Source organism: Hoplias malabaricus, chromosome 14 (genome assembly GCF_029633855.1).
Source record: "Hoplias malabaricus isolate fHopMal1 chromosome 14, fHopMal1.hap1, whole genome shotgun sequence".
NCBI lineage: Eukaryota > Metazoa > Chordata > Actinopteri > Characiformes > Erythrinidae > Hoplias > Hoplias malabaricus.
In genome coordinates this window covers 3,146,025-3,173,781 of record NC_089813.1, presented here as the reverse complement: position 1 = coordinate 3,173,781, position 27,757 = coordinate 3,146,025, and the positions used below count along the sequence as shown (strand labels likewise).

General features: G+C 42.9%; 3 protein-coding genes across 5 annotated transcripts in view; 1 reads left to right on the top strand and 2 right to left on the bottom strand.

The window, feature by feature from the left end:
• Positions 1-254: 254 nt before the first annotated feature.
• Positions 255-11,329, bottom strand: rnf10 (ring finger protein 10). 2 transcript variants are annotated; one of them, XM_066643961.1, is made up of 17 exons: positions 10,842-11,329; positions 6,977-7,161; positions 6,628-6,833; positions 6,436-6,526; positions 6,059-6,243; positions 5,626-5,762; positions 5,270-5,427; positions 5,012-5,143; positions 3,675-3,867; positions 3,267-3,400; positions 3,050-3,167; positions 2,852-2,953; positions 2,338-2,490; positions 2,167-2,258; positions 2,016-2,073; positions 1,775-1,939; positions 255-1,578 (listed from the first exon to the last, which is right to left on the bottom strand). In XM_066643961.1, exons 1-17 carry the CDS (start codon positions 10,954-10,956, stop codon positions 1,502-1,504), a joined length of 2,301 nt encoding a protein of 766 aa, XP_066500058.1. In that variant the 5' UTR covers positions 10,957-11,329; the 3' UTR covers positions 255-1,501. The 2 variants fall into 2 exon arrangements, with proteins under 2 accessions (XP_066500058.1, XP_066500059.1); XM_066643962.1 differs by having other exon boundaries at positions 2,338-2,475.
• A 506-nt stretch (positions 11,330-11,835) lies between these two features.
• On the bottom strand, positions 11,836-14,462 carry pop5 (POP5 homolog, ribonuclease P/MRP subunit). The gene is made up of 5 exons (XM_066643974.1): positions 14,416-14,462; positions 14,192-14,334; positions 12,908-13,057; positions 12,579-12,662; positions 11,836-12,391 (listed from the first exon to the last, which is right to left on the bottom strand). The coding sequence occupies exons 1-5, from the start codon at positions 14,433-14,435 to the stop codon at positions 12,288-12,290; spliced, it is 501 nt and encodes a 166-aa protein (XP_066500071.1). The 5' UTR covers positions 14,436-14,462; the 3' UTR covers positions 11,836-12,287.
• A 1,968-nt stretch (positions 14,463-16,430) lies between these two features.
• olfml2a (olfactomedin-like 2A) overlaps positions 16,431-27,757 on the top strand; it is a 32,553-nt gene continuing 21,226 nt past the window's right edge. For both annotated transcript variants that reach the window (XM_066643964.1, XM_066643963.1), the window contains exon 1: positions 16,431-16,596. In XM_066643964.1, the coding sequence (XP_066500061.1) occupies positions 16,522-16,596 (75 nt within the window). In that variant the 5' untranslated portion in view covers positions 16,431-16,521. The remainder of the gene's footprint in view (positions 16,597-27,757) is intronic.

Below are 27,757 nucleotides of genomic sequence, written 5' to 3'. Positions count from 1 at the left end.
ATTCTTGACTTGCGCACAATGATTCCACGTAGGCTCTGGACCCACCGCGACCCTGAACAGATAATGAATGAATGAATAGATGATGCATTAGCTTTGGTGCTAATCTTTAGCTCAAATATTTTCAATCTGTGGGGTGTGAAAAATCCGAAGGGGTGTCAGGTGTGGTGAGATTCAAAGGACAAAAAACACATTTTAATAATGGTCCTAAAAATGTATTGAATTCACCAAAAGCAGTACAAATGATGTAGTGTAGAGAATAACGTCGAGACCAGAGACTGTGCATAATAATCCTTTAATCATTCCCTAGTCAATATGCATGTTTTAACACAAGTTCCGTTTAAACTGACTCCAAAAAACAAAACAAAAAAAGAAAATAAGGAAAAACCCTCTAAAGAAAACGATATAAACCTTTTTAACCTCTTTACACACAGCCTTTTCTCTCAGTTCATAGAAAATAAGGGAGGACACATCTCCCTGAAGCTTCGTACGTCTGTCGTTAGCAACACTGTGGAAGGGAAGCGGAGTCTAAACCGGGTCAGAATGGACTCGGGATTTAGACGTTCACCAATCATTTGTAATTCATGTTTACAATCAAAAGTAAGAGATATACTTTTAAGATGTAGGTGAGTCTTGTAAAGACTGAGAATGAAATGTGTGTTCAACTGCCAGATCATATCATATTTCCTGCCATTTAAATAATCAACAATTAGCAGCACTGCTAATAAACAGTGTTTCAAGCTCATTATAGCGGATGAGTACACGGAGAGTACAATGTGCCATATAAACACAGTGGATCATGAGGATCGTGAGGGAGGGAGGGAGAATGAGGAAAGTAGCCATAGTGTTAGCACTATGCTAAGCGTGCAAATTAACGGCGGTATGATGCGGTTATTTGGGGGCGTTTAGACTCAAACAACGGGGCACAGCTGTTTTGAAGAGGGTGCAAAGACATTGTAAAGAAGAGATCAAGATTTCTGCAGCTGGCCGACTGCTTGCTTGTGATGAAAGCCTCAAACTACATCAGTGCACCCCATCATCTACAAATGAAATCATATACAATGCTGTCCACAGCTTCATTAAAACTGGAGCGATATCCGGTTTATTTTTCAATCTACGTCATTTCTTTGGGGGCATTGTCAACAAACCAATGCAACTAAAGAAGATACAAACGGATGTTTAAGATGTGCCTTTAGCAGCGCAGTGCAAACTCAATGAAAAACACCTGCGTGATTGTTAATGTGCGCCCACAACGATGACTAACCTGGATTAGAAACATGGGCCACACTGCAGTTGCTAGATCACTCAGCTCAATCACTCAAACTACTGGCTACGTCACTGAACCTCCAATTCAGGGCCTACTTCATGGCTAAACTAACAGCAGAGACACAGTCAAACCAGAGGAAGGAGGGGAGGGGAAAGAAAACTAATGACTGAGGAGAGATGAAAGGAAACTCCAAGGGGTGGCGGAGTGGGGTGGGGAGGGGCAAATGTGTGATCCTGTTTACTTTGTGTGAACCATAGATGTGCTGAAAAGCAGCTTCTGCTTCTTCTTCTTCTTCTTTACGCCTCCTTTCTCCTCTGAAAGAAACCAAAAGAAGCAGGAAGTTAGTACTTTGGCAGTGACTCTACTCTATACCTTACCTTCCTCACTATTACTGCACAGCATTAGCCTCTAACATGCAAACCACACTCCTATTCCCTGTGATTATTTATTTAACACAAATATATGCTGTCTCTCTTACATTTAAATATAAATAAGATAAATAAGACTCACCAGCGGTGGCTGGAGCTTTGACTCGGGCAGGAGGACTGTGGTCCAGCTGCAGCAGAGCGGCCTCGAACGCCTGACTGAAGGAGTTCTGGAAGTTGGGCACTGGCACCCGTTCAGAAGCATCATTTTCTCCATCACTGTCAGTTGGCAGAGGAGCCAGGAGCATATCTACACACACGAGGAGAGGAGTGTGAGATTGATCACACAGACCATTCCCTACAACGAACACTACAACGCGGCTCACCTTTCTTTGGGGTATGTCTGGGCACAGCATCCACACGGGCCTTTCCGTCTCTCAGCATCTAGAACAGAGAAGGAGAGTCTTAAATGTATTAATCCCAAAGAAAACGGGATAAAAGGCAGGTTTCAGAGAAGTAAGGATGTGGGAGACACACCTGGGCAAAGGACATGCAGTGAGAATCCTCCTCCACACTTCCCACACTGAGGCAGGGGCTGGGTCCGTTCAGACTGGGGAACACTGCACCATCTGTAAGACATGGAAAACTGAGACAAATCTCAGGCCTAAAGGCTTTTCCCCTCTGTATTCAAAACTATACGTGTGTTACCTGAAGCGGGACTGCTGCTGAGAGGAGATGAAGTTCCCAGCAGAAGCTCAGGTGGACGAACGATGGGGCTGTACTCAGGAGGCGAACCAAACGCTGGAAAGTGCTGCAGATTCTCCAACCCAATGGGCACCTCTGGGTCTACAACACACAGTGCTGGAACCATGTGGGTGAGAGCGCAAAGACACGGTTTAATGAAATAAAATAAAAATAGTCCAAAGAAATAAGAGCACTGAGTAAAAATTGAGAAAACAGAAATAGCAAAGAAGAGAACAGAGCAAAAATGACTAAAACCCAGAGATTCCGCTCCTCACTGCTGTGCACTCAGGGTCGAGGCAGAAACGAGCGGCTCAGCAGTATTTAAAGTAACAGGAGCTGAAAACAGGTGTTACAAACAGAGCTGTTTAGAGGGGGGGGGTATCTGTGGGGCTTGTGGGGTGTTGAACAAAGTGGGTCAGATATTTAATCAAGAACCAGAACTATGTTGCAGAATATGTCCCCTTTAAACATTACTTACATCTTCCTTGCTTCCGGTTCTCCTCCATCTCGATTCTTTTCTCCCTCCTCCTCTCATCCCTCACTTTCTTCTGCCTCAGACGCTTCCTCTTCTCCAGTTCATCTGTGAGAAAGAGAAGGAGGGAGATTATTTTCAAAAGCAGAACCTAAACCCTAGAGATTTGCAGAATACAGATGTAGGACTCCCAGAAGCATGTACCTGAGAAGCTGTCCAGGGTCTCTTTGGAGAGGACAGGTGGCTGCAGGTTGAGCTCACAGATGCTGTACTCACAGGTCAGAGGCAGGTGAGACAGGTAACGATGCCTGCGACGTACATCCTTAAAGAAAAATAACCAAAATACAGACGTTAAACAGATGGTCACCGTTTGTAAGACAGTTTACAACTTCTCTACCAACAAATGTGTAAATACACAGACCTCGTTAACAGAGAGGCCCTCAATCTCCACCACAGCTCCAGTGATGGACTGGGGACTGTTCTCCAGACTGCCGTACTCCCTCAGCAAACACCTCACATTCACCGAGTTAAGGAACATCTGCTGCCCGTCCTCAGCTACAAACACAAAACATTTAATATTAAAGTTTATTTGGCTTTTACGGCTGTTGTAGCTATTATTATTAATAATAAAAATAATAATTAGATTTTCTAAACCCCCAAAGCATCTTTATATTCTTTGGGACATTTCCTGAACCAACAATATGCACATCATCAACCTGGATGATGCAACAGCTGTGAATCTGTGGGACACACTCAGATGTGGATAATCCACCTACCAACATGAGGGTGAATGTACTGTAAAACCCTTAAAATAAAAAACAAACAGCACCTTGGTAGAAGTAGTAGTAAGGGCCATGCTCCGGGTTCTGTGGTGGCACCGGCTCACTCGGGTTGGTAGGTGCTGCTTTTTCTTCAGCTCCTTTTAGCACCTGTTCGGTCACTTCTGCAGCTTCCTCCTCAGGCACCTCCTTAGGGGCCTCCTGAAGCTCATCATCAAATGCTGATGCGTACTGCACTATGGGCTACAGAGAGAAATATGATATTAAACTCCTGTTCTGAACTAGGGGGAGAACGCTGCTAGGGGGTTTGATCTGTTTAGGTCCTTGTGGTGATTTGACCAAAGCAGGGTTCATTAAGACCCTAGAACTGTGCTCCCTCGTGGAAAATGGGGAGAATATTCCTCCTTTAAAGATGGCAGACTATCTCTGGCATAGGTTCATGAATGACGAAGAGTTCAGATGTTGAGAGTCAGTAGATCATACAGGAAATATAGGACTATATACACAATTCATTAAATATACACAATTTATTAAATTGACGGAAAAACCCGAGCTCTCTACAGAAATTCTTGAACGTGACGTCACTGGTGGACAACAGCTGAACAACGCCGCGGTAAAACACCGTTATGACTGACTGTTAATAATATAATAAGCTAAACTCAAATGTAGAGGTACCGTTATTCTTGTAAATGTGATCGAAGTCGAACTCGAATTCATCCGACACTATAAACCTCCGTAATGCAGCTACGTAGCCGAGTATAATCTGAGACACCGAGTTTAGCGAGTCAAGCTAACGTTAACTAACACCAACTAAAACAGGCGAAGTGAGTGTCCTTACCCTGTTTACCTCCATGTTACAGAGGCTCTTGAACACCTTTCGTTGGTGTCCTTACATGCCCATAGTGTTGGAAAAGCGCCAGTGAAATGAGCTACAGATAACGGAGTGAGCGGAAGGTCCTTTCCAAAGTGCCCGTTTAAAGTGGACAAATTTAGTCCATTTTCTGGATATTTTGGGATCTTTGGGCCATTTGTTCACAGATGTCCCACTGTACATTGAATGATTGCAGCCAAAAACAACACACCTTTTCCTCATTTTGCATTAAATTAAGTGCAGCTTCTAGAGTGTTGTCCACCATCTACGTCACAGGCAAGACGCCTATTAGAGTTTCCCAACACCGTTGAGGGGGGGGCAACGGTCTTTTAAACCTTATTCCTTCAATTACTAAGAAATAACATGTTTTCTGACTCTCAATAAACACAAGTTAGGAACTCAAACTCCACTGTATTTATTTGTTTGACACTTTCATAGAGCTGCTGCTTAGCCTTTAATAAGGAAAATAAATAAAGCTCAAATGAATACAAATAGCACATCACTGGAAATGTTTACCTTAGAGCTGGTGATGTTATTCACAACTACTTCCTCAGGGGCAGAGTCTGAAAGAGACAATTTCCTCATGTCTGCGCCCTCCACACTGCCTCCATCCTGACTGCTGCTCTTTAGCAGTGAGTCCTCTCGTTCCTACACACACACACACACAGCAGGGGCCATCAGTTACAGCAGCTCACAGTAACGACCATCAGATTTACCTCTATAGATCAGTTCAGTATTGACCCCTCAGTGTAATGAAAGTGGAAGGCCATGTACCTGCAGCTGCAGCAGGGCACTCTGTATGAAACAGGCCTGAGGGTCGTCGTTCTCCTGATTGAGCTGTGTCTGCAGAGCTGCCCTTTCCTCAGCCAACAAACGCAGAACCTGCTCCTGAGAGGCAATCAGCAGTTTCGAGTACGCACTCAGACAGACATCTGCAAAAGACATGGACACAATCATCAGGCTGGGAGACACATCCCAACAGGCTCACTACCTCAGACAACTAAATGGTCACAGTTTAAACACCCAAATTTGATTCTACATTTTCCACAACTACACAAAACACACCAAGAGCACTTTTGATGACGTGCCAAAAGAGAAAATAACGGCTGGTTAACGTGAAAAAGACTTGCCTCCAAGGCGAACGGGTGCCTCCATTTTAACCCACTGAGAGCAGGGCAGAGCCATGAGCACGCCTTTCTCCCGGCGCATCAGACGCATAGTGATGAGGTCGCCGGGCACATACTGACGCGTCTCCATAGCAACAACACTAAAAAATAAGAAGGGAGAATTATCGTTACACGTTGGAGAACGTAAACGGGACGTTCTCCATCTTTCCAACGAGGGAACACAGTTCTGTAGCAATTCTAAAGCAATTATAATCATCTTATGTGATGTTTTCTGACTTGGGCAGCACACAGAAAACTGATTGGGTGGTCTCGTTTCACAATGTGCGTAATGCTAATGCACTGAAAGAGTTACTTTTCTCTCTGTATGAAGAGTAGCGACTATAATGACTCTCTGGAAACCTCCATTAATGATTCGGATCGGTGGTTTTGTACTGACCTCTTGAGGTCTGCGCTGTGCACAGCCTCGTAGCAGATGGGGCACTTGGACCAGCTCTTCTCACTCAGAGAAAGATAGTGCAGCATGCAGGGCCAGCAGTAAATGTGGCCACAGCGTGTGATGTGGGCTGCCACTGGAGGATACAAACAGATCGGGCATGATGGCACCTCGTGGCTGTAGATACGCTGTGAGGAGGGACACAAGGAGGGAAAGGAGGTCTTTAGGTTTTTAGCATATAGAATCAAACAGGGCAGCCATGATCAGTGTTAACGACGTGATTTTAAAAGCCAGAAAACCTGTTAACTGAACTAAACCAAACCATGCAGAGTCTTACTAATCATACCTAAAAAAAACAAAAATATTTAAAGAATATTCACCACTTGCTGCACACAGTCCCAGTTGACCAGTGTGTCGGGGTCATTGAAGTGAGCTTGGTAATCCTGGTCATCAATCACCACAAACTGGCAGCTACAGACCAACAACAAAACATAAACATGACACATACATCCACCAAACTTCAGACGGCTATACCATAAATCTCGCTCAGTACGACAGGAACTCCCACTCACTTGGCCTGTAGGAACAGCTCCTTGTTGAAGGGCTTGGGTTTATGGCCCCACTTGTTGCGGCGGCCCCACCAGGAATGGCCATCTGCCCCTGAACCAGAAGAGCTTCCACGTGGCTCAAACGTAAAATTGAGCAAGTGGTTCAAACTTATCTTTTTGGGTCCAGAATGCTGAGCCGGGCTGAACTCAGCCCGGCATGTCTCTGCTACCTGAGAGCACGGGAGGAAAAACACAGAAATTACAACACCATTTAAAACCCAGACGCTGCCTGAATAACGAACACCTGCAAAGTTAATCACATTCATCGATTGGAAATGTGGGCTCCACATGCGCCAATGACTAGCTGACCCACCTCTTCTCTTCTCCCACTGCCCACGACCCCACCCAGTCTGCCCCCTCCTCTCTGGGGTGGTCTCTTGTCGAAACTCTTGCTTTTCTGTGGGTGGGTGCGGCGAGGGCCTGGAAAACTCTCCGCCTTCTGGAAGGAAGGCTCTCGCTTGCGGTTATAGCGTTTTGAGCCCCCATTATTTTTGTTATCTGAACAGAGAGAGACCAACTATTACAAAAGAGTTTGTTGCAAAGTCTGAAATACAAAATGTCTGTGGTATGACAGAATTCCCCTGTTGTAATTCAAGTTTTGAAAGCAAAGAAACACTGTAAATTGCACCTAAACTAACTGCAACAGCTTGTTTTAAATACAGAAGAGGGCATAAAGACTAAACAGCGGTTAAAAAATAAGCTAGGCGTCCATGTTTGATGATGATGATGTCATGTTTCTTGTTTGTTCTTGGAATTTTGTCACTGGATTTATGCTGTTCATATCGATGTCTGAATTATATCGTATCGACCAAAATCCAGAAATATATCGTGATATCAATTTTGGCCGTATCGTCCAGCCCTACTCCGGTGTCTCACATTTACCTGGATATGTTGCCACTGCAAATAAGGATGAAAGCCTAACCTACTCCAGACCAAGTTTACCTCAATATTACGGATATTAACAGCAGTTGGATCAAATCAGGAAGGTGCGAGCCATTTATTTAGCATGTATCACTTTAATTCTTAGCTTTTTTTAATGGTTTAACAGCAGAGGTAGAGGAAATCCAGCAGCTCAAAGTTTGTATTTCCCCTGCCACAGCACATTATTTAATACAATTTATTTGCACAAGTTTAGGGTCTAAATTTATTCAGATCCACTTTACAGAGAAATGTTACATTTGTATATTATTATTATTGCATATGGGACACATTCTGCACTTTTTAAACAAGTAAACAGTTACATAATGAGATGTCAGTGACCTGTTTTGGTCAAAAGACCATGAAGATTAAGCCCCAGAGCAGTGTTCACCCGCTGTCTAAACAGCCCTGTTCAGAACGGCTGCTTTCTATTGTTTAGAAAACGGCTAACCAAACTTTGCTAGAGAATTCTACCAACTTCACTGTATCTGCTCCTGAAGCTACCACGGGGGAATTAAACCTTAAACAGTTTGCTTCTCCAGTGTGATCAACCCTCACTCAGTACACAAACTCAAACTATGTATTGTCCCTGATTTAACAAATATGACTCGGATTAAATCAAACTGACCCTGGAAAACTTTTGTTTGTTTCTCTAATAAGTATAAGCTCTCATATCTATATTCTTACTGTCAACGTCATGCAGGAACATCTCAAAATGACATTACAGGATGTTGAAAATGCCATTAAGCAACCTTTTTGGACTTTGAACACAGAAGTGCTTCATCTTTCCTCACGATAAGTGCTCACAGGGTGTCGACACAGCTTATCAGTCAAGTGCAGAGTAGTCCGCATACACAACCAAACACATTCGGACCAAAACAAACACTTTCAAGCTAAAAACATAGGAAATGTAGATATAAATATCCAATTATAATTCCTGAGGATTCTGTCTTAAATTTTAAACGTGATTACTGTTTATTAAATGGCTAGAAGACTGTGTGCTAAATGCACTGTACAAATGCTGCAATATATTTATATACAGTAGCTTACATTTACTGACAAAACAGCAGCTGGTGCTTTAAACTCCTTACTAATTTTAAAGTATATTATTTGTTCAGCGTTAGATAACGCTTCTGAGTTTAAACACTGATGTACTTATCAGAATAAGATATCTTCCTGCAGTTTAACACTTCCTAAACTAGGCCTCTCCAAACGCCAGAGGACATTCCAACTCTGATTTTCCTCCTTGTGTCACATGGCACTGTCCACCGAACAGGAATAGCTTCTGACCAACACTCGCATATTAATACGGTGTTCTTCACCACTCACGCATTGGCAACTCAGATGAAAATGTAAAGAAAATGTTTGTGATATTTCTTCAGTCCGTCTCTGAAGCGGGTCGTATTTACGGCCTCTTGTGTTACACACACTGCTGTAAACGATGAAGGCTCTGTGCTATTTCTTGTGTGGATTTGGCAAATCAAATCTGTAAAGCGTACATTCAAACTGAAAACATATTGGGGCATTTCTACTGGTTCATTTTATAAAATTTAACAACGTGAAGTTGTGCTGCCAAGCACAAAAATAAGTTGTAAGAACTTGAAAACTCATTGGAACCTCCTCAAGAAAGTGGACATGTTATGGGCTGAATGAGTGAAAGTTTATGTCATTTATAGCTATGGAATTTTATGGAAAAAAAAAGGGTAAAATATAACATTTCCTGATGTTCCTGCTCCACACAACAAACTTAAACACCCAAGAACTTGGGTTGGTTCCATAAGAAATGCAAGATTAGCTACAAGGGGAATTTGAGGAATGTATAATGTAACTACTGTAAAAGTAAATACAAATATTTCTCTGAAATTCCCATAAACACGGCTAAAGTCCTTGGGGATTTTTTTAATTTACAACAGAATCATTCTATTTATGTATACGCTAAATTTTTCATTTTATTTCTATGCCCTGATTTTTAATGATCTGTGTACATTTGGTTAATACTCAAGTTATAAAGAGATAATATTAAAGAGCTCATATCCAACAGCTTTGTTCTCGCCTCGACCCTGAGCTCTATTTCTAGGGTCTGGCTTTTTCTTAAAGTCACTTCGTTCTTGCCTCAATCTGGCTACTAATGATGTGAAACGCCCTTTTTATCAAAAAGCAAAACACATTTATAAGGACTTTTGTTAGTAAATGATTTTTATATTGTTATAAATGTCTTATAACATGTATAAAAAAGCCATAATTTGGTAGCAGGAGCAGTCACTAAAGAAACCAGCAAAATTTCAAGACAAAATGAGATCAGAATGCATGTTGATTCTAATACTCCACTGTAAATGTGATTTGTCATTTTATTATTTGTTTTGTTCGATAAAAGTCACAGTTTTGCATAAATTTCAGCGCTTAAAATAGATGCCAGTGGAGTTTGGATGCAAAAGACGTCCATGGGTGTCTCCAAAATTGCTCTACAAAAGGGGGTACCGCAGAAAACGTTTGGGAACCACTGTCCCACAACATTAAACATGGCGACCTCCAGAGGTTAAGAAGGAGAGCCACAAAAACAAAAATAATCTATCCCCGGATGAAGTGTTTCCTAATAGAAATGGCACAAAATGGACCACTCTTAACCCTGTTCTCAAATTTTGGTTTACTTGTCCTACTTAGAGCCTGAAATAAACTCGCCTACCGCACCTTTAAAAACTAAGAAATGTGCAAACTCGGCAAAGCTTCATTTCGGGTCTTCATATTAGTTCCACCTTAAATAGCGCTGCAGTTCCACCCTGTGGCCTGAATTTTAATGTGGAACGAACAGACTTATTTACATTTAAATTTAAATGTTTATATACGACCTGAAGTTATGATTTTAGACTGTTGCTGTTATTTAATCGTTGAATTGTGTGTTTGCTTGCGTTTATAACGCCATTTTGACGTCTTAACTGTAACCAACACAAAAACATCTGCTCCGTTTAAGGTGGAATGGAGTAATGGACAATTGTTAGCTTCATTTAGCGTCTCTTAATTGGTAATTAAGGGATTAAACCACTGTGTTGTTCACATAACTCATTTAGTTTTAAAGCTCCAACAGATCGTTACCGTTAAAATGAATTAAAACACGATTTAAGCGACGTTAAGGAGCTCAGCGTAGATAAACAGACGCTAATCTCAGGGCCTACTAGGCCAGGTCTTCACGACGGAGGTAAACAAAGCCTAGACCTAAACCAACGTTAATCCCCAGCACAGAAACGTAGGTAAGGGACCCTCACCTGATTTGGTTTTAGACTCTGCAGCTGCGGGGCCTGTCGAGCTGGAGCGGGTTGTATTCGGGTTCTTCTCCATGAGGCCGAGCTCCGGTGAGAGAGCCGTCGAGCTCTGGAGCATTAAACGGGGAGAAACGGGAGGAAAGCGGGTCGGTGCGAGTGCGGATCAGGCGACCAAGGCCCTGGTTCATTTCGGTCCAACGCGGAGGCTCCATTACGGCGACATTTTCACTACAAGATCCGAGAAAAAGAAAAAACAGAGACACAATCCAGATGTCTCAGTAACAGAGAGTTTCTGTGAATAAAATGGGGGGGTGAGCGCCGGGCCTTAAACCCCGACAATCGCTCCTTATTCCCCTGTGGTGGGAGTCGTGGCGCCCCACAAGGCGTTCAGCCGCTTTCCAATACTGGAAAACGGATGAATATTTGCTGTTTTTTGCCCAAACGCAGACCTAACATCGACGCTTGTGGCGACGGGTCGCCAAACAGGAACGGTAAACACCCGCAAGGGGCTTATATAGATTCTGGGTCACGTGTCCACATATTTCGTTTCTGATTGGCTCATGCGCAATACCCCGGATGAGGACTCCAGAGTGTGCACTTATGTATTAGGCAGGACACTAGCGCACCTAATTCTCGAGCATACAACGGTTATATATTTTTTAAAGAGCCCATATCCACATTTTCAGTTTCTTCTTCTTTCAGAAGTCCACTTTAAACACCTAATTAAAAATAAAAAACCCAGTCCTTAGATTTTATGAGCCTTGAGAACTGGTATATATCATCTTTGTTTGATAAGTTGATATTTTGTGACTCACTGAGGAAAGCAGACTTGACTACAACACTGCTTTTAGCAAAACTTTATCAAAAGGTTAAATGTACACTTATGAAATGTGAATAGCCGATTAAAGAAATAAAAAAAAGCAAGGAAAGCTTTGTAGAATTGTTGTATTTAACATCCATGAGAAGGTTTTGTCGACTAAAAGAGTGCTCAAATTGGAGGGAAATTTGAACACGGAATTGTAGCCTGATGCGCTAGCCTTTAACACTTTATGCTAGCTGCTCCCACATTGAAAGCTCATAGGTCATCAACACAAAAGTGTGGCGTTAGAGTTAGTCTGGTGTGAAAAGCACACACTAACATACATTAAATCTATTATTCAATTTTGAGTTTTATTACATCAACCGATGCATTCCAACACTTACAAACAATTTGGATATTTACACAGTACACAAAGTATTACACAGGTTACATTTACAAAATAAAATGTACACATTATTTAAAATGTATTTAAGAGGTTGACACATTTAACCTTCTGCCTTGTGTGTGTACACTATGTACAAATGCTGGTTCTTTCCTGGACAGAGGAATAAATCTTTTAAACAAAACAAAGCTTCAGCTAAAATAAACAGGCCTAGCATGACTTATGTATTTCAAAGACATAACAGCAGTTATCCTTCTTCATCCTCTCCATCATCTTCATCACCACCCTGTCCACCTCTGAATTCGGTTAAAGAACAACTCTGCACTGCTCTCATCACCTCCTGTTTTTCAGCTGTTTTGATTAAGAAAAGAAAAAGAACCCATTAGAACCCAGCTTACATTTTCCATTTAGTACTTACAATATGCAGAGCCCATGTTGTTGTTTCAGTTTTGTTTGCTTCCACAAAGGGTCTTCCACGGTGGATCCACACAGTCGTGTTGGCACAGGATTTACACTGGCTGAGATGAGCACCCCTTACCTTCTGTCTTACAGTGCGGAAGCATTCGACACAGCTGCTGCCTGCCGTATCGCACCAGAAACTTCTGACATGTCCTAATAGTTCCTGTGGAAATGGGAGAATGGCTAAACACATTGAAAGTTTCATATAAGCCTTTCCTCTGACATAATTAGAGGAAAATGTGAAAACAACTTGAGAGCTTGTATTCCCTCCAAATCACTGAGCTATTAATGAAAACTTACATTTTTTTTGTTTAGTGCCCTTTAGTGAATATAATATGGAACAAATGGAATGTCATCAAATCACCAATTTACGAACATATTTAGTGCAAAACAGCATTTAAAACTCACCTCCCACATGTATACAGTTGAAGAAGCATGGCACTCTCTGGCTCTGGTTCCCTATGCTGGTAATGAAGGGAAGGGCTGACCACATGAGCTGATAGTGGGCTTTACGGAAACGGAGCATGACAACCCCAGTGTAGGCGTTCAGGTACGCCACTGAAAAGAGGAAAAAAAATTAACAAACAAAGAATTGGACACTGAAACAACACTGAAACCCTGCGGTTCACTGGAAAGAACCAAGGCTCCGAGAATCAGGAACAGAACCGGTTCAAGAACCGGAGTCCATTTTGTGGAAAAAACGCTATGGGTGACGGCAACAAATCAGTGTTCTGATTGGTTAAACAAACCTCACGATCTGATTGGTCCAGCTAAAGCTTTCCTATTGGTCCATCCATTGGCCGTCAAAACAGGGTCTTAAAAAAACTCAATCTTTTTGACTCCATACAAATACAGCTGTTAACACGAGATGGGGCGTGCCATATTTGGCCGACAGCATGTTTCTATTCCTGACACGTCGCATCACTCTGCTAAACTGCGAATCTAAAACTGGTAAACTCCCATGTTGTTTTCTGATTTGTCACTTTACACCCTTCTGTCACGTCATTATTCGGGAAGCAACGTCAGCATCCTCCTTGCAGCTATGAATGGGTCAGTCAGGCCAAAACCTTCTCATGGATGTGAAATACAACAATTACATCAGCCATTATTAACATCTAGTGGATGTACCAGCGATTCTGTAGTATTTTGATGTTGGGGACTCATGTATGTAATGTAATCATGTATGTAATTAAACTGTAAATAATAATGTTCATAGCTGTTTGTTAGTTCTTGGTGTTGAAAATTTCCTTTAAACTCAACACATCACCTCTCACCAGCACTGTGAAAAAAAAAACACGGCTCACTGAGAGACTTCAGACTGGTGCATCGTACATCAGACCTCTCTGAGTGACTCGGCATCTGTACATTATCCATTTCATCACTGAGACCAGGGCTGGACGATACGGCCAAAACGTATATCACGATATATTACTTAAATTTCTGATATCGATACAAACAGCATACAATCCACAGAAAAACTTCCAGAACAAACAAGAAACATGACATCACCATCAAACATAAACATATTTGTAATTAATGCACATTGACATATTGAAAATCATATCATTGTTATTTAAACATTTTTATCGCGATATATATCGATACTGAGTTATTGTCCAGCCCCAATTGAGACCGGCACCGTCTCAGCCTCGTCTAGCTCCATTAAACCAGGTATTTCCCAGCAGCACTGACCTGCGCTTCCAATACTGAACAAGGCTGCTCCATACTCTCCATGCGCTTTAGTCACTGCTGCTTTAACTGCCTGATAAATAGCCTTCTCCTCCAGGATTCTCAGTTTGTTCCTGTCCGAAACACATATTTCACAAAGCAGATACCTGCAGGGACAAACGCACAGCGCATTAGACTTAACTAAAGCTACAAGAAACCAAATAAACAGCCTTAAAATCAGCGTTCACCTCGCTTTTAGCCGCACCATGCTGCACTCTGGGAGGACTACAACACGGGCAACAGACGCGCTTCCTTCCTGGGATTTTAACCAATCAGAAAAGGCCTTACTGCAAAAAGGGGCGGGGCTACTTAAAATTATTATTATATTATATTATATTATATTATATTATATTATATTATATTATATTATATTATATTAAATACAATATGGCATAATATTGTAATTATTATTTATGAAATATTGTATATATTATATTGCATATTATTAGGCTTTGAGCGCTGTTTACCTCCAAAAACACAACTTTCACAGGCTCTGGGTATTAAAAATGATACACAAATCACTGATAGTTATATAATATATATATATACACACAAAAAACGGCTCTTTTTGACTCTGCATCCCTCCAAAGTCATTTCCAATAGTCTCCGAGAGATGGCGCTATAAGAACAAAAATATACAGACTTAGGTTGCGTCTGAAATGACAGGAATGCTGTCTACAAGGTAATATTCGGAGGAAGGCACAGAGTCATGTCTGAAATGCTGTTAGCGGGACGTGGGCAGCCCAGTGACACTGTATATGAGCTCCAAATGAGACCATAGTGTGCTATGGTGAAATCGTATTGTCAGGTGGGGTGCCCATATTTGCCCCAGTTAAAAACTTCCGGGTACCGTCACTGACCTGGTGGGCATCCAGATGTAGGGCCTGTAGACAATATTTTATGTTTTTTTTTTACTTAAAGGGGAATTTCACCTATTTTCAGAACCTCGTAGGTCAAAAACACCGTTTCAACAGCCGATGAACTTTAACCCCAGCAGATAACCCAGTAAACATTTAGCCGTTGATTCAACGTTGAAATAACGTAATGACTGCCGTCTAATCAACGTTCTCTTAAGGTTGAAAATGAAAGTTGAAAAGACGTCCAAACACAGACATTGAAAAGACGACTATTAGACGTATGTTGGACGTCCATTTACGTTATTAATTGGTCCCGAAATAAATTACTTGTAGAAAACGCGTTTTGGACGTCCACTGACGTTATCGATTGGTAACCACTTGATAACTAACTTATTAAGATGGATTTTGGACGTCCATTGACGTTTAAAATATGTTCTTGATGGACAGACTACTTTTAGACCTATTTTGAACGTCCAGGGACGTTCCTTGTTTACTGGGAACCTCCACTGACCCTGCAACTATTCTGTATTTGTTTTATGTACTGTGAGGCTTTAATGTCACTTTTTTGTAAACTTGTTTATGGCTGCTGTTTATATTCACAGTAAATTCTCTGCACTTTGGTTGTGTGATAGATTTGTGCTACATTATTTATTTTATACAAAATTAGAATCTCAGCAAATAATAAGTAAATGTTTACAGTTATTTTCTGTCACTTATTCTGAACGTTTATAAAAGAAAATAAAAGTTGTTCATAAATAAAACCAATAAAATATATACATATATATTGTCTGAGTGCATGTCTGTGAAAATGTAGTTCACCCACCAATCTACGAGATGTTACACAACCCGAATCTCGATCAGGGAGACCTCTAGTGGTCAAGCAGTGGAAACACAATCGTTTTTCTAAACTGTTTTTTAAGCCAATTGTGCTGAAGCCGTTGCTTAAATAACCAAATGTATAATCATTTTAATCACGTGTCTCATATCTTATTTTAATTTGGACCATTTAGAATATGATACAAAATCACCTATTGTACCTTTAATGGCACTGATGTGGAATCACTGCCCCTCCACTTCAGGGAGGGCTTTAAACCTGATATTGGAACATTGCTGTAAATATATGACTGCATTCAGCCACAAGAGCACTGCGGAGGTCAGGTGCTGGTGTTGGAGGATCAGCTCGGGATCACACACCCCTCTCATGTTGGATGGAGCCCCATCCACTGCTCCACAGCCCAACTACGCTGACGTTTGTTGTAGTTGTGGGCGTGTTTGCTATTGAGAGTGTCTTGCATTGGGCGTGAGTTGTGTGAAGCGTACAGTTCACACGCACACACAGAGAAAGACGTGCGCGTGCCTTTCAGTCATGGCATTGCGAGTGGGAGTGTGAGGGTCTCTGGACTGCAGGCTGCAGCTCTCGCGCATTTTGGACTCAGAATGTGGATTTACAGCAATATCCTCGCGTGCGCGTGCGTGCTCGCGCTCACCGAGCATGCCTTCGCTGTCAGTAAGGTAGGAGCCAGCTGCTCTGTGCTGTGGGTCACGCTCAGTTTTACCTGCTGTTTACCTGTTCACCTCCTGCAGCGTGTAGAGCACGTGCACCTTATTCAGCGAAATAAAAAGGGTGTTAATCAGTTGATGTGACTGTGCATGTTCGTGTGTGAGAGAGAGAGAGAGAGAGAGAGAGAGAGCCTTAGCCAGATACTCTTGTCTGAAAGTTTGGGCACCCCCCTGCTCCAATCACATTCCTCAGTAAAAGCTTATTTTTATTAAACAGCGCCAACAAACTACAGACAACATTTATGGTGCCTTCTTTTCAGTTAGTCTTGTTTCTACATTCATTGTCCAGTTTATCAGCTCCACTGTCCACACAGGAGCCTGACTTTCTCTGCACAGACTACTTGGTTTCCCGCTGCCCCCCTGTTCTTCAGCGCTCAGGACCCCCACAGAGCAGGTGTGATGTGGTGGTGAATCATTCTCAGAGCTGCAGTGACACTGACGTGGTGGCGGTGTGTTAGTGTGTGTTGTGCTGGTGTAGAGTGGATCAGACACAGCAGTGCTGCTGGAGTTTTTAAACCCCTCAGTGTTCAATGTGATGACTTTTTAAACGCTCTGCTTTTTACAGTATGTTTTTCTGGACATTAAACTAGTGCACTCTGGGGAAAAAAGTAATAATGGAGATGTGATTGAGCAACTTTTCCAGGCAGTCATCGTGTTTAATTGGGAGGATTTTACACTTGACATAAGCAGACACACAACCTAATACCTCTTCTTGCACTTGCGGTTTGTGTGTGTGTGTGTGTGTGTGAGTGAAAAGCACACTGTGGGAGTGTGTATAAACTGTGAAGAGTTAAAGGTTTTGAAACACTGAGGGTTGGGAAATGTTAAGCCTTCTGTCATCTGTGTTATTGATCTGCAAGTGATCTGCTAAAAAAGGGCAATTATGATTTTCCTGCTGTTGAATTTAAAAGCTGAGCCAAAAAAAATCATTCACAGACATTAGTGCAATCGCCTTCACTTTGACAAATTATTCCTGATTTAATGAGTGCCGTCTGAGACCTGTTTTATAGAGAGAGAGAGAGAGACAGACAGAGAGAGAGAGAGAGAGACAGAGAGAGAGAGAGAGAGAGAGACACACAGAGAGAGAGAGAGACAGACAGACAGAGAGAGAGAGATAGAACAGGAGAATGAGAGAGAGATAGAGAGAATGAGAAGAGAGAGAGAGACAGACAGACAGAGAGAGAGAACAGGAGAATGAGAGAGAGATAGAGAGAATGAGAAGAGAGAGAGAGACAGACAGACAGAGAGAGAGAACAGGAGAATGAGAGAAAGATAGAGAGAATGAGAAGAGAGAGAGAGACAGACAGACAGAGAGAGAGAACAGGAGAATGAGAGAAAGATAGAGAGAATGAGAAGAGAGAGATAGAGAGAATGAGAAGAGAGAGAGACAGACAGAGAGAGAGAGAGACAGACAGACAGAGAGAGAGAGAGAGAGACAGAAAGAGAGAGAGACAGCAAGAGAGACAGACAGAGAGTGAGAGACAGAAAGAGAGAGAGACAGAGAGAGACAGACAGAGAGAGAGAGAGAGAGAGAGACAGACAGAGAGAGAGAGAGAGACAGACAGAGAGAGAGAGAGACAGAGAAAGAGACAGCGAGAGAGAGACAGCGAGAGACAGACAGAGAGAGAGAGACAGAGAAAGAGACAGCGAGAGACAGACAGAGAGAGAGAGAGAGTGCTCATAAGAGCTTAAGTTCTCAAATAACAGCGTAGGAAATCTCTTGAATAGATCAGATGTCCCTCGGTAATGATCTTTCTCACACCTTTCATTCAAACACACACACACACACACATACAAAGAGCCTGGCACTGGTCCTGCAGAACACTCTTTCACTCCTCACATTTCCATGCTTTAATCCATTAGAGAGACTGGGAGCGCAGATTTGAACTCGGTGGTGTCCTTAGAGACACTTTACCCACCAACTATTGAAAAAGTGTTGTGTTCTGTGTGTTACTCCTGCAACAGCAGCCCCATGAACCACACCACAAACAAACTCGGTTTGGGTTAAAGAGACGGACAGAGGGATGGACGAATAGATAGATAGACAGAGGGATGGACAGATGAAAGCCAGAAGTTGCTGTTTGTTCTTGAGAGGACGGATGCGTACGGTTTCACTTTAGTCATGACTGAAAACGGTTGATGCTTTTACACTGGTGTGTGTGTGTGTGTGTGTGTGTTTGGGGGGCTCTGAAGTTAGATAATGATACTGGATTTAGTGCTGACAGAAGAGATAATCAGATTACTTTCTTGTTTATTTCTTTGCCTTTTCAGCTTTACTGTAACAGCAGTCGTCCCGGGACGGGTTTGTCTCTGCTCTGTTGCTCAACCTGGAAATCACAACCATTTCATAACCATGGGGAATATAAAACAGTGTAGTGTCGTCATGGACATGGGTGTAACATGGCCATGAAAAAGGGGGCAGTGCTACACCCATTTCAATGGAAAATGGTGTAATGTAACCTCGAAAAAAGGTGTGTCATAACCAAGGCAATTAATGCCTAATAACCATGGAAATTATTGTACGGTAGCCATGGAAATGGGGTTAATGTAGGCTTGGAAATGAGTGTATCGTAACTATGGAAATGAGTCTAACGGGTGTATTGTAACCATGGAAATTAGTGAATTGTAACCATGGAAATAAGTGTAACACACCAAAGACAATTAGAGTGGGTCACCATGGAAATGGAAGTGATGTAATCATGCAAATGGGTGTAACGTAACCATGGGAATTAGTCTAATGGGTGTATTGTAACCATGGAAATTAGTGAATTGTAACCATGGAAATAAGTGTAACACACCAAAGACAATTAGAGTGGGTCACCATGGAAATGGAAGTCATGTAATCACGCAAATGGGTGTAGCGTAACCATGGAAATGAGTCTAACGGGTGTATTGTAACCATGGAAATTAGTGAATTGTAACCATGGAAATAAGTGTAACACACCAAAGACAATTAGAGTGGGTCACCATGGAAATGGAAGTGATGTAATCATGCAAATGGGTGTAACGTAACCATGGGAATTAGTCTAATGGGTGTAGCGTAACCATGGAAATTAGTGAATTGTAACCATGGAAATAAGTGTAACACACCAAAGACAATTAGAGTGGGTCACCATGGAAATGGAAGTCATGGAATCATGCAAATGGGTGTAGCGTAACCATGGAAATGAGTCTAACTGGTGTATTGTAACCATGGAAATTAGTGAATTGTAACCATGGAAATAAGTGTAACACACCAAAGACAATTAGAGTGGGTCACCATGGAAATGGAAGTGATGTAATCATGCAAATGGGTGTAGCGTAACCATGGAAATGAGTCTAATGGGTGTATTGTAACCATGGAAATTAGTGAATTGTAACCATGGAAATAAGTGTAACACACCAAAGACAATTAGAGTGGGTCACCATGGAAATGGAAGTCATGGAATCATGCAAATGGGTGTAGCGTAACCATGGAAATGAGTCTAATGGGTGTACTGTAACCATGGAAATTAGTGAATTGTAACCATGGAAATAAGTGTAACACACCAAAGACAATTAGAGTGGGTCACCATGGAAATGGAAGTGATGTAATCATGCAAATGGGTGTAACGTAACCATGGGAATTAGTCTAATGGGTGTACTGTAACCATGGCAATTAGTGAATTGTAGCCATGGAAATAAGTGTAACACACCAAAGACAATTAGAGTGGGTCACCATGGAAATGGAAGTGATGTAATCATGCAAATGTCTGTAGTGTAACCATGGAAACCATTGGACTGTGTAGCTATGAAAAGAAGTGTTTATTAACAGCATCTACACTCACCCTTCCACCTGCTGCTATGAGGCTCCAGGAGGTGGAGGGCACATGTTCCCAGTGAAATCTCTGTATTGTTAGTGGCTCATGTTTGATCAGATTTCCGATTTCAGTCTGAGATTTCCATCTCTTAATGAAGCTCTAGTACCAGCTTTGACAGGGCTTGTGTGTGTGTGTGTGTGTGTGTGTTGGGCTGGGAGTCCACAGGCTGAAACTAGAGGAGAGCAACTCCTCTGGGGTTAAAAACAATACAGTTCTGCTTACACAGCTGTGGCTCTCAGGAGCTTGTCTGCCTCTCCCACACCAACACACCCTGCTCTCTCACACACACACACACACACACACACACATTAATTGTGTGCGCGCAAGAGTTTGAATGATCTTTACCCCCTTTGCAACAGATAGTTCTGCTGTCCGTGCCCTAATTGCGTTATAAAGTGCAACTGTGAATAAACACACCACACGACTACGCTGACAGTCAAAAGTATGGGGACTCCTAGTTTCCAAATATAAACAGATAATGCCTAAGACCCTTTTATTTATTACATAGAAAGATTTAAAAAGGAATTTTAGTGCGTCGTTTTCTCAGCCTCCCGTCGGAGAAGTAATCACACCCTGTGTGTGTTTTGGCCACGTACCTGTCCTCACTTCCAAACAGCGCAGTCTCCTGCTACAGACTTCAGCAGAATCAGTTTGTTTGAAAAAATGTATGATCAGTTACTGCTTCCAAAGAAAGCTTTCTGAGGTAGTGAGAGATGAAGCGAGAGAATTCAGCATCATTCCCTGTCCATCGTTCACCAGCATGACTTTATTACACTTCATTACACAGGGACAATACGGCGGTGAAGACTGTCCATCATCACAGGAGTCAAAGAGGCAAGTGGATCAAGGGCGGGAGGGATGTGAGAACAGATGAGTGCATCTGACCCACGTTAGAGTGGAAAACAACCAGGGCTCTCCAGGAGAACGAGAGAGAGAGACAGAGACAGAGAGAGAGGGAGGGAGAGAGAGTGAGAGAGAGAGAGAGAGAGAGAGAGAGAGAGAGAGAGAGAAAGAGGGCAACACATTCACTCACACACTCACACCTACGGACACTTTTGAGTCTCCAATCCACCTACCAACGAGTGTTTTTGGAGCGTGGGAGGAACCCGGAGCACCCAGAGGAAACCCACGGGAAAACAGAGAGAACACACCACACTCCTCACAGACAGTCACCCAGAGGAAACCCACGCAGACACAGAGAGAACACACCACACTCCTCATAGACAGTCACCCGGAGGAAACCCACGCAGACACAGAGAGAACACACCACACTCCTCACAGACAGTCACCCGGAGGAAACCCACGCAGACACAGAGAGAACACACCACACTCCTCACAGACAGTCACCCAGAGGAAACCCACGCAGACACAGAGAGAACACACCACACTCCTCACAGACAGTCACCCGGAGGAAACCCACGCAGACACAGAGAGAACACACCACACTCCTCACAGACAGTCACCCGGAGGAAACCCACGCAGACACAGGGAGAACACACCACACTCCTCACAGACAGTCACCCGGAGGAAACCCACGCAGACACAGAGATAACACACCACACTCCTCACAGACAGTCACCCGGAGGAAACCCACGCAGACACAGGGAGAACACACCACACTCCTCACAGACAGTCACCCGGAGGAAACCCACGCAGACACAGGGAGAACACACCACACTCCTCACAGACAGTCACCCCGAGCGGGACTCAAACCCACAACCTCCAGGATCCTGGAGCTGTGACAGAGACACGACCTGCTGCTCCACCGGGCCGTCCATATTACTATAATTATTTTTAAAAACATTAATTACTAAGCTTTATTATTACTGTTATTACAACACTTCATTAATACATCAGTCTACTGCGTCACATCTTAAACACAAGCCCATCCTTAAAGCTCCATGACGCATTTGTTTCTGAATCATCTTCTCTCCCACTGGAACAAGAAAACAAACCACTTGAGCTAAAAAAAAACGATGGAGGATTGAAGACTTTACTGGCCCTGAAGACGCTGTCAGCTTTTCTGCCATATATTAGAGTGAGGCTTGGTTTTCTTCTTTGACAGCTGCCAAAACAGGCTTCGTAATCGACCGGACGCCAAAAACAAACTGCACTTCTCCCTCACCGACAGAACACCACGCTGTGACCGTGTGGGAAGCGGCCCAGGGCTCGCATTAATGCTGAGATAAAGTCAGTTGTGCTGCTGTGGTTGTAACGAAGCCCATTTCCTCCACATTAACTAACAAATCAGCACCAAATGTTTTCTCATTATTAAGGTTTTACTCATTAATATTGTTAGACAAATCATAAGTTTGAGATTCTAGTTGTGTCAAGCAGAGAACAGGTACCGCAACAGCAGACTGTTTACTTAAAATAATAATAAACTGTGGGCGGCACAGTGGAGCAGCAGGTCGTGTCTCTGTTACAGCTCCAGGGGCCTGGAGGTTGTGGGTTTGAGTCCCGCTCCGGGTGACTGTCTGTGAGGAGTGCGGTGTGTTCTCCCTGTGTCTGTGTGGGTTTCCTACGGGTGACTGTCTGTGAGGAGTGTGGTGTGTTCTCCCTGTGTCTGCGTGGGTTTCCTCCGGGTGACTGTCTGTGAGGAGTGTGGTGTGTTCTCCCTGTGTCTGCGTGGGTTTCCTCTGGGTGACTGTCTGCGAGGAGTGTGGTGTGTTCTCTCTGTGTCTGTGTGGGTTTCCTCCAGGTGACTGTCTGTGAGGAGTGTGGTGTGTTCTCTCTGTGTCTGCGTGTGTTTCTTCCGGGTGACTGTCTGTGAGGAGTGTGGTGTGTTCTCCCTGTGTCTGCTTGGGTTTCCTCCGGGTGACTGTCTGTGAGGAGTGTGGTGTGTTCTCCCTGTGTCTGCGTGGGTTTCCTCTGGGTGACTGTCTGCGAGGAGTGTGGTGTGTTCTCTCTGTGTCTGTGTGGGTTTCCTCCAGGTGACTGTCTGTGAGGAGTGTGGTGTGTTCTCCCTGTGTCTGCTTGGGTTTACTCCGGGTGACTGTCTGTGAGGAGTGTGGTGTGTTCTCCCTGTGTCTGCTTGGGTTTCCTCCGGGTGACTGTCTGTGAGGAGTGTGGTGTGTTCTCCCTGTGTCTGCGTGGGTTTCCTCCAGGTGACTGTCTGTGAGGAGTGTGGTGTGTTCTCTCTGTGTCTGCGTGTGTTTCTTCCGGGTGACTGTCTGTGAGGAGTGTGGTGTGTTCTCCCTGTGTCTGCTTGGGTTTACTCCAGGTGACTGTCTGTGAGGAGTGTGGTGTGTTCTCCCTGTGTCTGCGTGGGTTTCCTCTGGGTGACTGTCTGCGAGGAGTGTGGTGTGTTCTCTCTGTGTCTGCGTGTGTTTCTTCCGGGTGACTTTTCTGTGAGGAGTGTGGTGTGTTCTCCCTGTGTCTGCTTGGGTTTACTCCAGGTGCTCCGGTATCCTCCCACGCTCCAAAAACACACTTTGGTAGATGGATTGGAGACTCAAAAGTGTACAGTGAGTGAATGTATGTCGCCCTGCGAAGGACTGGTGCCCCCTCCAGGGTGTGCTCCCTCTTTACAGCCACTGGGATCCACCGTGACCCAGAACTGGATAAAGGTTACAGACAATGAATGAATGAATATATGAATGATAGTAATTAAGAAGTTTGAGTAATTTAATAATTGAATTTTTGAGTTATGCTGTTACTTCCCCATGTCGTTACAGTCGTTCTTGAATGGACTGTCCCTCAATGTCAGTTCTTGTTATATCACTGATACACGCCAGTGACGGTTACTGTTCTGAACTGGGACACAATCAGATGTTTAGAGAGAAGCAGACATAAGAAACATGAGAGAGAGGAAAACATGGATTACATCTAAGCCACCACAAGGGTACCACTTACTGCTGTTTAAATCACATTCTGTCCGCCCCTTACCCCACCGCTCTCTCAAGGCATAAACACGCACTCTTTTCACGGAACTCAACCAGCTACTGCACTGAGGGATGCACATCTGGCTTGTGTTTGACCCTGTGTGAGCGGTTACTGCAGTGACCGTGGACTGAGTCCAGGCCTCTGAGCATTAGTTTATATTTATTCTGAGAAAATATCACCACACAACCTCAGAATGCTGCCAGAGGTTAGCAAACTTTACCAACACGCTAATTAGCATGAGTGACACACTATGATCCAGAACACTGTGCACACTGCAAAAAAAAAGCTATTATTAAAGGTGCAGTATGTTTTATTTAACCTCAGAAATAGCAAAAACTAACAATTTTCTAATTGGCTACTGGAGGTGGTCTTGTTAAGGATTAAGCACAGGTAGTGGTGGCTAGGTAGAACTACAATAACAGAGATGCACAGCAGTAAAATTGTCTAATGCACCTTTAAGTGAAAACACTTTTAATTTAGTAAATATATAACATTGTTTATGAGTTAATGGATATGAATGAAAGTTATTCAAACTGATAGCTTTTCTGCTTTACCGCGATTAGCGTTAAATATTTTCACTGAATAAAATCATTTATAACAAGCCGAAAATGCGTGAAAAAAGGGTTAAATAATCTTCAAATATTTTCACCAGAATTCCTACATAATTCAATACTAGACACAGCTAGTTTCAGGGGGATTTTAATGGTAAGAGATCATGTATTTGCAGTGAAGCTCTCTGCTATAGCACCATGGCTAACCCCTGCTGGACATCCAGCTCTATGTTAGCGTGTGGCTCCTCTGCCGCAGGAGCTGGATGTTTGTGTCTCGCTACAAGATTAGACTTCCTGCAGATGGTCAGGGTACAACCTGTTCCTCCATGTTTAGATTTCACACTCAAATCAATGGTTCAGCAAAAAAAGAAATACATTTAAACAGCAGACATTCAGCCAAGCCATATTTGGTGTCTGAGGTTTCCCTCTGAAGCTACGAGGCTAATGTAGCTAGTAGCATTGTGCAAACCACAATGCTAAATCACAGATTTACATCAGACTGAGCTGCTTTTCGTTCTCAAATAGACTTACTTATGTATATAAACTTAATATATGACCAAAAGTTTGTGGACACCTCACCCAGGGTTTCTTATAAAATGAATGCTATTTGCGTTGAGTTTATTTCCGCTGTGATGCAGTAATAAGCTTCTATCCTTTAGGGCTGTCTTCACTACATATTTGAACATTGCTTTAAGGATTTGTTGAAAAGTATGACCTCGTTATTAAGGTTAGGTTCTCATTTTGGACGGGTTTTTCTGGTTCTACATGTTCTCATAAATGTATACACAGTTGCTTCAGAGCCCAATGCTGGGGTGAATGTATACCCCTCCAGCTCACGCTTGGCCCTGGGCGTAGTCACTTTACTGTCAAGAGCTTTGTAGAAGAGATTCTACAAGCTGTGTTCAAAATAGTGCAATTTAAAGTAGCTAAATCATTAATTAAAAAGGGTATCTTAAAACCTTTGGACATATTGAGGGCAGGCTGCATGAATTAAAATAAATATAACAAACAAGAAACAGGTTATTCTCTGAAAATATTTCATCTGTTGGATGCAGAAGAGCAGTTTATACTCAACCTGTGAATTTGGAACACTGCGGTAATCAGAGCAATGCGCTTCAGCTTCCAAGATATTTTAGCATCTGAGGAGATAAGGGAATACCAAAACAAACTGAAGAAGATAAGCCAGTGCTTCTGTGCCTGCGTGAATGATAAGCAGTGGTTATGAATAATTGGCACTGGGCAGGACACTCGAGTGTCCTTTTCCCTGGCCGGGTAACGCGCCAGACAGGATCTAGGGTTGTGATCAGACACCGCTGGAATAAATGAGAAGGATCGGATTCTGTTATACTTGAACCGTACGTGTGCTTGGCCCGGCTAAAATATCTCTCGGCTGGCCTCAGGGACAGGACAGATGGACATTAGAGAGCCACGACACATAAACAAGCGCAGCAGGAATGTGGTGGTGTACCCCCAAAATCAACGAGTGAGTGCTAAGCAGGTCCAGGGGTAATTGACACTTCTGGTTTAATGGTGTGTGTGTGTATTTAACTGTTTATAGTTAGTTAGAGTGGTGGGTGATTGGTGTTCAATGCCTAGCTCGGGCAGAAACCTTAGACTACACCAGTGAGGATCCTTGGGAAAGACTCCTAACGCTACATCAGCTTACGTCTACCACCCGGGATAACAGCTTTGGCTAAAAGTCCAAAATGCAAACTTATATGAGCATTAATGTCCCTAGGATGATGACAATTCACATTTTGTCCAAGTGGGGACTTGCTTATTGGGGAAATGCTTATTAAATTAAAATTTGGCTACTCTAAGACCCCAGAAAGGTAGGAATACACACATGTGTGTAAAAGACAGCCTTACATTGTAAGACTTGGTTAAACTAATCTTTATTTCCTTCTACAAGGGCATTCTATAAAAGGCCTCAGTTTAAAGGCCTACTTAAGTTCAGGACTAAGTACAGTTTTATTATTATATGTGTAAAATAATAGCTTAAATTATATATATATATTAGGGTTGATTTCAGGACATGGGCGGGTTCTGAAGGCCTGCTGGATGATTCCTTAAATGTAGCTGTTTTGTCACAGGGAGTGTGTGTGGTCTGGAGCTAGACCTTTTGGTGTAGTTCTGCATTTCGGTTCTCCAAGCAACAGGTGACGGAACAGATTCAGAAGACAACTGTATTTGTTTATGTGACCTGTTACTGTTCGTACAGTGCCAGCTTTTTCTTGATTTTCGTTTCTGTGTTTAGCTGAAGTCCCTTCTCTCTACCAGCGCTGTAAGCTCTGAGATGCTCACATTAGATCATCACCACCACCCTTTTTTAATGGTCAGATTCTTCCACCAGGTAAACTAGGCCTCACCGGATTTCAATTACAGTTCCTTTGGAAACTATTTGAGGTCTTATTTAATGAGATTGCAAGGTTTCCTACAATTTGATGAGTAATGTTGTTAGTGTACACTGGATATTTACAAGAAACCACAGGAACCGTTTACACCAGAGGTGTCCTGGACCCCAAAACTGACAAACGAAGACAGTCTGGAGTCGACAAACACAAACTCAAGGTTTATGGATGTTGTTATTAATATTTTCATATAAGTATAGCAACACTCTGAATCTGGAGAGTCTGCACTTTCCCTTCCATCGATTGCAAGATGGTACAAGACCCACATCTGGAGTTCTGAAGATAAGAACATGAGCTATAGGAGACACACCTCTGAGCTCAGTCTCTCACAGTGTGTAGCTCATAAAGATGTGTGTCGTTTCTGTGTGGAACCGACCAACGACCAATGCCCCCTCACACTGAGAGTTTGAACTTCGGCTTTTCTGCT